We start from the raw sequence: 12879 nt of genomic DNA, 5'->3' as shown, positions 1-12879 counted from the left end.
AGTTGGGTGCGGCATGCATACGTCTGTGTACACCCGGGAATTTCTAAAGAACCAGATTGTAGGGGGAAGCAGCAGCACCCATGCGAAACAAGAGGAAGAGAGAGAGAGAGAATGACATATTACAATGATCCAGCTCCGTGTTCCATGACGGGAAAGGAGTGGAAACAGATGGAGTCAGGACGACAGAGTTACTTTTCATCACTAGAGCGGCCACAAACAGTTGGCACCCATGCCCGCCTCGAGGGCCAAGTCTGCCTTTCTTGTGCACTATAAGTGATGAATGCACAAGCACAACTATAGCTACTACATAAAGGCCTCTATTTGGTTAGTTTGCCATTCAAGGGCAATAAGTAGCTATGCAATAGATAATGGTCTACAAAAAAAGTTAAGCGTGAAAGTGAGACTGTGAACTTCCACTTCTCTTCATGTGATGCGGATGTGGGACTTTTTTTAGGTTGACACTTGGTCACAAGTCTCAATTATTTTATTTCGGAAGATATTGGTTTTAAATGATTTTTTAAGTAAGTGAGGGGACAAAATATTCTGAATCACAATATGTTAATCCTTTTCATGATTGTTTCTCCTCATTCTGAATCATTTTCTTAAATTCTGTAATCCTGTAATTATATGTCGCAAGTCACTCAAACAGCTTCCCCACAGACAGCTATGATGAAATGCGTGTTGATGCCAACCGTACCTCTGAGTGAATTTGCAAAGAATCCTTGATGTCATCCGGTGGAAACTGATTCTTGCCCAATACAAATGTAAGCACATTGGCACTGAACGCCGAAGCACTATACATGACCTGCCAACGTGTTTGTGTTCATCATTTACAATTTAACCAGCACTATGCATCGTTTTTTTATGTCATAGTCTTTGAGAATGTATGTTTAAAAAGATGCAATGTTTGTAGGATTAAGTGGCATAGCAGTGAGGTTGCAACCAACAGAATAAATAATTGATTTAGTCTGTAAAACTACATGTAGTATACAAATAAAAGAGTCCTTTCTACAGCTGTTTGTCAATGCTGGGCTACTGTAGAAACATGGCGGTGCAACATAGCATCTGTGGAAGAGAACCCGCTTCCTAGATAGAAAAGGCTCAAACTAAGGTTCTTATTTTCATGGGATTATACATAAATTGAAAAATACTTGATGACTATTATATTCAATTTCTGCCAAGTCTGTTACGCTAGATTCCACTATATTGTACACACTGCTCCCTTAAAAGTATTGTTATTTTCAACAACATAACCACTTTTATCCAACGTGACTTACAGTGAATTGTTGAGTCATCAAAGAGCAGGTAGGGGTTAGAGAGTAGAGACAGGCCCTGTAGGAGCAGGTAGGGGTTAGACATGTCATTAAGGAGCAGGTAGGGGTTAGACAGTACAGTGACAGGTCATTAAGGAGCAGGTCCATCTGGGAATCAAAGACCCTTGCCACTAACCTGCAGTGGTACTAACCTCTTCTGACCCCCCTCATCTGCCTACAATATCAATCTCACAGGGACATAGTCTGTAGTAGTCTGCTCATGGCGACGACTCATTAGGCAGTCTGGTTATATACAAGGGACCCTTACTCTTAAAAAGGTTTAAATTACAACAATGATTGCCTAATATCCCCATAGCTTGAGGCAGGAATCTGACGCAACCCCAAATGCATGTTCCACTTGTTCCAGTCAGTTTTATTGCATCGTTTCAGTTCCTGATAATCTTACTAATCAGGAGCTACCGTCATTCCGAACAACAATAACAAAATACACTGGAAAAGACCACAGACAGCCAAATGGCCTAAAGACATCGCTTTGGATAAAACCCTTGTCTAAATGACTACACATTCAATAATAATTACAGAGAAAGGTATACATTTATGTTATTCCAATTTATTGGGAAAAACAAAAGATCACAAAAAACATCCATACATACATACATACATACAGATCCCTATGAATTGTCCACGTTAAGCAATAATATCGTTAAAAAGTTTGCGTTTCTTAGACTCCCCTGTCTGGATCTCCTTCCAGCGAGGACGGCGGCTCACGAAGTGGGACAGGGCAAAATTGGACCACACGTGACGCGCAAACTGGTCCGAACGCAGCCGGGTCTCGCTGGGAGCTGGGACGAGAGGGAGAGGGAGAGGGAGAGGAAGAGAGCACAAACCCTGTTTGTGCTATTTAGAGTCGCTTACACACCAAAGTGTGTACCAAACTTCAAACACCAAACTTCCAGTTTTCCTAACTGGGGTATCAGCATGTTAACAAATATATACACTCCTAACTAAGACACCAAGAAACTAGGATACTTTGGATAATATTGTCTACCAAAGGGAATATATATATGATGTAGATATCTACTAGTTACGACAGAAACGATAGCTAGGTTTGCCAAAAAGAACTAGCCTAATTAATACATAGTGAATGAACCACTTCTCATGTCAGACAGGATAGCTAGCACTGTATCTACTTCCAACTTTGGTTGAAAATTTAACTTTTGCGTCAATCTGATTTCCTATCCACGTCACTTGCCATCAGAGCAGACGGCCCACTCTGTTTTTCCAGTTTGCGGTTCGGTAATGTGAGATCGCTTGAGGAGGTTTGCAACTACTGTATGTTCATTTGAACAACATCTTCAAAAAAAAAAAAAAAAAATCACAGAATGGCACAGAATCTGTGACTTTATGCAGACCATACTCAGGGTCAAGAACCATATATGCCATGAACAGCATAGGGACCGACCAGGATACAAACAGCAGAAACTTCCCCTAAATCACCCTGTATGGGTTACCAGGTAAAGTCAACCTTGCATTCTGGCTACACCGCCCCAATCTGAATGTAGCGAGCGGAGTCAGCGGAAAGCTGAACAGCAATCTAGCCCCATCCAAAAAAAAAAAAAAAAAGTGTCTACCAGATGTCTGCCATAAAACAGTCAGTTTTCTTTTTTTTATGTGGGTGGGAACTAACTCAAAGAGGTTGTTTTCTTTTCCTTCCACATCAATCAGTACAGCTAGAACTGTTAACATCAGTTGATCAATGTAATTGGGCGTGCCGTGTTCAATCGTGGCGGTGCCTTACCTAGCTCCGTGGCGATGCTCTCCCGCTGGCTGACCGAGGCGCTGTTCCAGGCCGCCTCCAGCAGGCGGCTGCCCGTCCTGGAGCAGGCAATCTGGACGAACTGGCCCTGGATCAGCAGGACCAGGGGGGGGGGAAAATCACACATCACTGTCAGGAAGGGGTTGTGGTGCAGAAGAATGTCATAACAATGGAGGATTATAAATATAGATACAGGACATTCATATAAAAAATATCACAATTATTAAAGTCAAAGTGTGTGCAATTTTGCCCCTCCCAGTAAGGAGACGGGCCTTTCAGAATAAAAGAAACAAAGCTCTTCTGGCTGGGAGGCGTGAATGGGAGGGGTTTTCTGAAGGTCAATAGTAAGATTATTGTAAACAAATGCCGCTTTTCCACCTCCAGTACCAGCTCGACTCGACACGCCTTTTTTGCGTTGCCATTAGCAAAAAAAGTACCTGGTACCTAGTACCGGGTACTTTTTTTTAGTACTACCTCCGTCGAGGTTCCAAGCGAGCGGAGTAGGTACTTTTGTGTGACGTAAACAGGCTGCTGGTAACTGATTGGCCAGCGGCTGTAAATGGGAATAATCACTCAAAGTTAAGTTGTGTCCGGTGTGGTTGGAGTCCACGAACCCGCTCCCGAGGGGGACACTGATCAGCGTTTCGCGTGTGTGTCGCTCCTTTCCCGGGGCTAGTTAGGCTGCGCGTGGTTGTGTGTGTCGGGCGTGGTTGTGTGTGTCCAGCGTGGCTGGAGTCCACGGACTGGCTCCAGAGGATCAGCGTTTCGCTGTTTCGTTTTAATGTCGTTCCTTTCCTAGGGCTCGAGTTTCGCCTCCATCAACGTTACCATATGACAACAATAGACGCGCAGTCATTGCGCTTTTTATTTTATTTTATTTCCCATCATAACCTTTCCCGGGAATCAGGAAATAGTCTTGATCAGATTCAGATTTCCCGGGAATCGCGTCTCCCGTGATTAAAACCTAATGACGACCCACCCATGGTGGAGAGGTTATTTTCTACGACCCGCCCACATTGAAGAGGTACTTTTTTTAGATGGAAACGCGCCTGGAACCGAGTCGAGTCGAGGCGAGTTGAGTTGAGTTGAGCTGATACTGTTGGTGGAAAAGCGGCAAAAGAGGTACAGCATTTCTTATTTGTAGAATACATCAGTTATAAGATGTGAGTTTATAACCTCATAGTCAACATTATTGAAATCCCAATCAATCAGAATTGATCATATATATACACAGGTTGTATTAAGCCACAAGCTATTGCTTGCTATTGCTACCCAATCCAACCCTAACCCAACCGGATTGGGCAGCAGCGTCACTCAGGGTCCCTCGAGTTTTCTGAACAATGCAAGGCTACGCCCATATGAGGAAATGGTTCCTGCCCAGCCACTATACTGTTCATTCATTGCGAAACGCAAATTAAATATGTGGATGTCATAGGAGGCTGGCGCTGACAAAGACCATATAACCGTAGGTGTGCGTGTTTGATGATCAAGGACATGACAACATAGGTGTGGCTGGAAATGAAATGTAACGTGTAGTGTGGGTGGCTAGTGCTGATGGGCATGTAACCCTGGGTGGGCGAGGCTGGTGATAAAGGACATGTAACCCTGACGCCTCGGGGACACTACCTCCGCGTGTCTGACGTATGGGGGGGGGGGGGGGGGTAGTCTTTGTGGACGCAGCCTGCCACCAATCAAATCGCTCCCCACTTAAAGCCGGCTTTTTCCGGCATCTTCCTGCTTGTTGTTGTTATTGCAAAATGGATCCCGGAGTCGCAAGGAGAGCGTTGTCCCTGTACGTGTACAGCGACTGGTCAAACAGAAATGGGGGATTGCCCACAGCAATGATAACTTTCTCCACCATTCTTAAATCCCCCGCTGCCGACCGGCTTTTTGACATATCCATGGGGGGGTTGTATCACAAAGATGATTTGATCTGATTGGCTGACGATCTGATTGGCCGACGGATCCGTCGCTGCCCGAAAAGTTTGAACATTTCTCAACTTTTGACGCAGGCGACAGAGCCGACTGGACGGACGGACCCACAATGCATTTCGAGAGCGCCCCACGCAAAGTCAATGAGATCCGTCGACGGACGGAGGTAATGTGCACGAGGCGTGAGTGGGCGAGGCTGATGGTAAAGGGCATGTAACCCTAGGTGGGCGTGGCCGGCGATAAAGGACATGTATCTCTGAGTGGGCGTGGCCGGCGATAAAGAACATGTGACCGTAGATGGGCGTGGCTGGTCTCCTACCTCCATCCTGCGTAGGATCTTGCCCCGCCCCTTGTCGCTGGACACGGTGATGAGCGCCTGCATGACGTGGCTGCCGGCCGGGTCGGAGCTGAGGGTGGCGAGGTCGGTGGGGGCCAGGGCCCGCAGGCTGCTCATCAGCAGGGAGCGGTCCTGGAACCGGGCCAGCGCCTGCACCAGCCGGGAACCGTGGTAGCAGATGGAGGACAGGGGGACCTAGATAGGACACGCAGATGCGCACACACACAAATACAGGTTAACCAAGAGTTCTAAGCAGACAGCAACAGGGAAGAGATAGGAATAAAGAAGAAAGCAAGCTAGAAAGAAAGAAAGAATGAGAGGAAGAAGAGATAAGGAGTTACTTTATTCATCCCACGAGGGAACTGAAGGTGCAACAGCAGGTGTAACAACAGAAGCAAAAATCAATACAGGAATAAAAAAGAAGGGATGTTCGATCAATTTAACATAGGTCATGAAATAAAAAGAGACAATGACATTAAGACGTTTAAAGTTATCGAGTCGTCCCAATCCAATGTCAACGATAAGCGTAATAAAAAGGCTGATGCACAAAGATATGATTTAACTGGCGACTTATTTCACTGATGACTGAGGGGAATGAGTGGACAGCCACAGGTGATACCTCTTTCTTTAGGTCGCCCCCTGCTGTCTCTGAGGCGTAGTACACCTCGTGGGTGAGGAGCGAGAGGAAGAGGGGGAGGCAGCAGGCCTGTCTGGTGGCGGGTTCCTCACAGTGGAACGCCTGTTGGCAAGGAGAGGAAGAAAATACATCACAACCATACACGGCTCAATTCATAGTTTCAATTTGCATCAATGAATAAGACAACTTCTTCTAAACTAAGGTCACAGATCAAAGACTCCTGAGGTCATTTGGTCGCTTCATCCCGAGAACGCGCAGACAAAAGCTTTATCCAAACAAACGCTCAACTTTATTGATACACACTTACACTGAGGAGGTGCTGCATCAGCTCGCCTTGCTTCTGCCCGCTCTCGGCACAGCTGTCGGCCAATTGGACGATCACCCCCATGTGACCCGTAGCCAAGATGGCCTCCAGGCCCTCGTTGAGCTCGTCGAACACCTTTAAGAACTGTAGAAGAAGAAGCAGGGATTGGAGATGAAGGCATGACCTACAGTGGTTTTCCTTTGAGCTCAATCAGTGCAGCAAGGCATTAACACCGCCATGGTGAGGGGTATGATTCCCACCTGGGACCAACAATGCTAAGACTAAAATCCCTGGTATTTGTAATGCAACACGGCATACTATGACATCATCATGCCTACCACTTTGTGATTGGCCGAGGCCGCCACAAGCCTCTGGACAGGGAAGTTGGCGATCTTGTGGAGGGCCAGGTCCACCAGGTGGCCCCGCAGGTGGGCCCTGTAGAGCAGCCGGAGGAGGGCCTTGGAGGAGAGCTTGAAGACCACCTCCAGGAGGCGGCTGGACGCCTGGTCCTTCAGGAACACCAGCAGGGGGCTGGGGGACGGAGGAGGAGGAGCAGGAGGAGGAGAAGGTTCATTACATACAATGCCAGTTGTGTTTCATTGTTGGTGGTTCAAATGAGCAACTTACAAACATTTCTTTACTTGAGTCCCGGGGAAGAGGGTCAATTGCAAAATAAAATTAAGTTTTAGAAGCTAAAATAATTCATATGCCAGTGCAGTGATACATTTGAATAAAATCGAAGCTGTTGGAAAACAAATTATTATAGAAACCAGATTTAAAAAACCCTGAATGTCCCTAAGAGGATTATCGTATGCTCGGACACCAGTTACCAGTATAAAACTGGTAGTATGAACCCGTTCCCATGGGCCACCGGGTCTCACCTGGTTCCCGGCGCGGCGCTACGGGTGCCCAGGTACTCTGTGATGCCCGCCAGGAGCTTCCTGCAGAGCTTGGGCCGCTTCCTGTGGGCCACGGTCAGCATGATCTGGAACACCACACTGGCCACCGTGTCCGCCACACTCACTGCAGACAGAGAGGACAGACTCAGGACACGTCTGTAGGCTCAATCAGACCCATCAGGTCATGATGTCATCAGCAGCCCTCCCATTTATATATGAACAAGCCACATGGTGGGACGATATTATGATATAAGATGTGTATTTGTAAAAATAAAAATAGTTCAAGTTACGGATCTGCCGTTTTTGGGCATCTACCGATTCTACACACTACACCCCCGATGTTTTCTTCATCATCATTCTTCTCCTTCTAGTTGCCTAGAAGGAACATGACCAATCAGGACTCACCGTTGACGTTAGTCATCAGCTCCTCGGTCAGACTTTTGAACTCGTACCAGAACGACACGGGAGCCTCGAAGTCCGTGAGCTGCGGGGGGCCGGGCTTCCCTTTCGCTCCTGCTGTGAGGGAGAGAAAAGACCCAACTTATTAAAAAATAACCAGTTAAGTGGGTGTTCTGTGTTATGAGTTATTAATCCTCTTGCCCTGCAATCCTCCCCTGGCTCCGTCTACTCTCACCTCTCTACAAACTCCCTGACAGGATCTATAAATATTTGATGGGCTTTTTTTTTTTTTACTTTCTTGTCCCGGGGCCGTGAAGACAGACCGGTGGAAAAGGAAAAGTAAAAGGAGGCACAGCACCGCAGATCAGGAATACCACCTTGGTTGCTGCAGACTAAATACACAACACCAAGCGGCCTTCGATTCTGATTCATATTCGCCATTTGTCTGTTACTGTTCAACTTCTGTGACGCCAATTCTCTTGGCACCACACCTCCAACCCAGAGGGACGAGGAACCGGTCGGTTATTTGGCACCACACCACCTTAAAGTGGGGGCTCAAACCGGTGACCGCAGGATTGGAAGATGAACACACTGGACGCTAAGCCTAATGACTGCAGAGTCTCTGGTCCGCAGTAATACATACATATACGCATGACTGTCGAAGAAAGCAAAGGATGGTCCTACGTATGGCAGGACGGTAGACCTCTACACTGTGTACCTGGGCGTGTGTCGATGCGGGGCGGGGGCACGCAGCCCGCCAGCACGTGCAGCAGTGTGCGGACGGCGTGCGAGCCGTACGTGTGTTGGATGAACTCCACAGGGTCCTGCCTGACGGCAGCACTCAGCAGTAACACTTGGCTCTCCAGGGCGCCGGCCTCGCTCTCTTCTGGTGAGTCTGGAGCAGGGGCGAGAGAAGTGTTGTGTGTTTTTTTTAGTGTGTTTTTTGTGTTGAAGTAAACTCAATTGCATTGAATACATTGTTACTCATGAGCAGGTACAGGGTGTGTGGAACTTGCTCAAGGAGGCCTACAGGTTGACTGCGGACACTGGGAATTGAACCAAGAGCCTCTAGGAGTCTATCAACTTAGTTGTAGTTAAGAAACTATCCATCGCAAATAGTACCCAACCTTAGCCTGGCTATTGCCAGACCAAGTACAATTGTAGATTGCACGTTGGTCTGGTAAGGGTGCCGTCATTTTCTCCTGCACAAGAGGCGGGCGTAGTTCAAATGGCTGCAAGCAATTGGCCACCAGCGGGGCTAGCTGGTAGATTAAACTTTTACCAAAACCAGTCGGCAGTAAAGCAAATACATCCTTTCTTTGGAGGAATTCCTCCAGGGCAAGTTTCTGCTCAGCTTTCAAAGAAAACTTGCCCCTGAAATAATTTAAAACAGCAGCGACAGCTGCATCAACAGGTAGCGGTTGCTCCGCTTCGGCTGCTTGCGACGCTTCTCTGTCGTCATCGTGTTTAACCAGCCAATAGCGCGCCAGGTGAAAAAAGCCAGCTTGGTGATTGGTGCCAAACGGATTGGGATAGGAAACAGGAAGATTGAACATGTTCCTTGCCATCCCCATGTGCAGGGCGAATTCCAATCGCCGGCAGTTGGGGGTGGGGATACCCAGTCTAACCCAACCTAGGACAGTTGCACCTTTCTCCAAAAACGTCTACAGAGAAGGGGTCTGCTTTAATAGGGTTTGAATCCCTACCTGCTCATTAAGGAGACACATCTTAATTGATTGTCACTTTGGATAAAAGTGTCTAATAAATTCAAATATCCAGCATGACATCACAGAAGGGACGTAACCTCACCTGTCCAGCGGCACATCTGTCTGAGCGCACTCTCCACCACATGACCCGCACAGCGGTCACATGACATTGCCTTGTAAGCTGCCGACTCCTCCTCCTTCCCTGTCCACAGCTCGGCTAGCACCGCCCCCACCTGGTCCAGGCTGGCTAATGGCATGAGCTGCTGCAGCGTGACACTCCCCGTCTTGTCCATGGCAACCACCTTAGCCTTGCCCTTCACCTCCGCCAGCACATTTTCCACAAACATACCTGTGGATGAGATACAGTACATGTATTATGTATAACATGTGTATAATAGTGGATATGTTGTATATCATAACACATTAGATGTAGTTTAAGGCACAAATGTGGGAGGAACGGTTTAATGAAAGTTACTACACTATATACATATAAGCTGCTTTCACATATGACCTCTGTCTTTTCTCCGCATTTGTGGAGCAGGATGTTTGACCGTGAGGGTCATTCACACTTATTCACACTTGATGCCCGATATGTGGAGATCTGTGTCAGTAGAATCTCCGGCTGCTTAAGGGGGGCGGGCTTGCAAGGGGCGGCATATGACGTATGGTCGCAAGTGGCGGGATTGGGTTTGTTTTGGTTTGACCGCAGACAGCACGCAGGCAGAACGGGCAGAACTCATCACGATCATGTTAAATGTTGCTGCAGCGATGCATATATTCTGTTGCATCCACAACATCTGCATCGATCGATGAAAGATTGGAGCATGAGTTACAGACAAATAGAAGAAACGACGAACAAGAAAGGCGTCACAAACGACTGCGTTACCGGAGGAAGAGTGTCTTTTTTGGCTTCATTTCACATCTAACAAACACTGGGACAAATGTAGTTGATTTCTGGGTTTAACTGAGAACTGAGTGGAAGGATGGGACCCTATAATGTTCAGCTAACTGTTGTCAATAATAATTGTTACGAAAGTAGCGCATGTGTGTGCGCGAGAATGGCAGTGTGTGTGTGTGTGAGTGGACGAGCAAGGAGAGCGAGCGGTAGCGTGTGTCAGTTTAGTGAGGTAATGAACGAGTCTGGTTGTGTCTGTGCAAACGTGTAGGCCCTACTGTAAAGTTAGTGAAACAAAGAATAAAGTACACAGCCTGTCAGTAATCGGTGGCCGCTTCCAACCATATTCAAACCTATAAGCAGACCCACTGCCGGTCAAAGTGAAGGGTGTTACTCCCGAGAGAATCTACGGAGCGGAACGTCACTTCTGTGCTCCTCGACTATGGTCTGGGAGGCGACAGCAGGAAAGGTGTAACACAATAATAAAAATATTTTTTAAACCATTCAGCGAACAAAAGGCAATAGGCTGATTATTGATTAGGGTGCGGGTGCCACTCAATGACATGCAAAAGTAGACCGAAGCGTCATCAACACGCCCACTCAACTGGTGTGAATGCCAACATCCTACTGCTCATTCACATATAAGCTAATTAGCATTTCCTACAGAGAACATACTACCTCAGGGGTAGTATTTTTTCAGGAGGTCCAACGTCAGGATATGTCATTCACATATACGGCACCTCCGTAGAATAGACGGAGAACAGACGGATGCACGTCCATATGTGAAAGCAGCTATAATAAGGATTTTTGATTTGTTATTTTCTCGTTTGATTTGCCCTGTTATTCTGCTGCTGTTACATTTGAATGTCCTCTACTGTGATTAATAAAGTTAGTAATTATTTGATGAACATCTCACTGAAAAAACGTTATTTGAAAGTTATACATACTTGGAATAAGTACAATTATCAAGTTTCCGGACAGGTTCAAATGAAGCCAATTAATTGATCTTGTTTGTTATGTGACTTATCGCCTCTGATATCAGTCTAGGTACAACGCATTTAGAGATCCATACAATATACTTGCCAACCGATGGTTGATCAAGGGAACCCCAACATATTCACTTGTAGATTGGGTATTAATTGACAAATGTTTCTTATACAAAATTCTGCAACCATATTACCTCTTTCTTCGTCGTCCTCAAAGTCCTGCCCGAGTCTATCTCCAACCCGTCGGAAGTAGCCCACACTCAGGGCGTCTAGGCCCTTCCACTCTCCACTGCGCTGCTTCGTCTCCTTCTCCCCGGCTCCAGCGGGCTCCGCTGCACCGTGGAGCCTGCTCTTCTTCTTGTCGTCTCCTCCACCTCCATCTTCACCGGGATGTGGTCTCTTGTTGCCTCCCTTCTCCCACGGCTTCTTGTCCCCTTTCTGCAGCATCTCGAGACTTTCCTTAAACAGTTGTCATGAGAACCTCTTTGTGATTAAGTTTAAAACAGAATCAAAGAATTCAAGTTAAAAACCGAAGTAGGGGGCGGGCCGCAGCCAACTGAGCGATGTGTATACTTTGTTTGATTTTGATGAACTATTGATTAACTTGATGATAATCACCGATCTTTAGATTACTTACAGCATATGTTGTGATTAGAAGAGTGGTGTAACGATACAGTACAAGATCACATAGCTAGTAGGTGGTGATTTCCACGGCAAGGTATGACATGCAACAATACGGAGACGAACTTGTATTTAACATCCAAAAGTGGCCCCTTTTCGTATTATAAATTCAACATGTCAACACAATATGAAGAAAATGAACCAGCGTAACTCACCAAAACAAGCACAACTCACGTGTGAAATCAACGCACAGCGCTATACCGACGCAGAGTGATGACGTAGGCACCGAAACGTCATCTCAAAGCGATCTCGGAAAGTATGGCTTTTTAATAATACGATTATTATTATTATAATACATATTATAATACATATATTATCATTATTATCATTATTATTGATTATCATTATATAATATATGTATTATAATAGGTACAAAATATTATTATTCATAATACTATAAGATATATGATTGTAGTCCTTCTTGTCTCTTTATTTTTGGAAATGCCAAAAATGATTTTAAAATATTTGAGGATAATCCTTCCCCATAGGATTGTTTCTTCATTTGAGGGATCAGAAAAACAACCATCAGCCACTCAGAGCATCCCAGCAACCACACAGGCACCCTAGCAACGCTTCATCAACCGTTGTTGAAGAGGCTACAGAGATGCTGTGTGACGAACGTACACAAACACTGAGTGTCACGACAGTTGTTATTTTAGAGCATGTTGTTAAAAATATATAGATAGTCATATGTGGTTATATATCCTTTAAAATGTTAATGTGTTTAACTTAATGCTTTAAAATTAAAAAAAGAAAAGAAATTATAGCCTATCATAAACTACAAACACGACATTTTACTGCAGTTTAATTGGACTGAAAGGGTGTCTAGTATTTCAACATGTCTATTCTTCACCTGTGCAACCTAACCTGGCCCCTAGAGGGCAGTCTTGCGTAAAGACTCAACTCCGAGTATCTAACGGGGTCAGAGTTCATACCTTTACTTAGCTGTCATTTTTTATTCAAGGTTTGGACCAGGACAACGCGCTGCCGATATGAAATCCTACGAAACCCCG

At 45.9% G+C, this 12879-nt stretch overlaps 1 protein-coding gene across 5 annotated transcripts; it reads right to left on the bottom strand.

Moving 5' to 3' along the window:
- Window positions 1-1797: 1797 nt before the first annotated feature.
- Window positions 1798-12062, bottom strand: nop9 (NOP9 nucleolar protein). 5 transcript variants are annotated; one of them, XM_084480550.1, is made up of 12 exons: window positions 12022-12062; window positions 11380-11644; window positions 9408-9653; window positions 8317-8493; window positions 7605-7715; window positions 7182-7323; window positions 6639-6831; window positions 6304-6444; window positions 5979-6098; window positions 5342-5554; window positions 3073-3178; window positions 1798-2116 (listed from the first exon to the last, which is right to left on the bottom strand). In XM_084480550.1, the coding sequence occupies exons 2-12, from the start codon at window positions 11630-11632 to the stop codon at window positions 1962-1964; spliced, it is 1857 nt and encodes a 618-aa protein (XP_084336676.1). In that variant the 5' UTR covers window positions 11633-11644; window positions 12022-12062; the 3' UTR covers window positions 1798-1961. The 5 variants fall into 5 exon arrangements, with proteins under 5 accessions (XP_084336676.1, XP_084336679.1, XP_084336678.1 ...); XM_084480553.1 differs by having other exon boundaries at window positions 12041-12056; XM_084480552.1 differs by having other exon boundaries at window positions 11380-11639; window positions 12022-12055.
- Between the last annotated feature and the right edge of the window lie 817 nt (window positions 12063-12879).

Source organism: Micromesistius poutassou (genome assembly GCF_964030765.1).
Source record: "Micromesistius poutassou genome assembly, chromosome: 16".
Classification (NCBI taxonomy): domain Eukaryota; kingdom Metazoa; phylum Chordata; class Actinopteri; order Gadiformes; family Gadidae; genus Micromesistius; species Micromesistius poutassou.
This window is presented reverse-complemented; position numbering and strand designations above follow the sequence as displayed.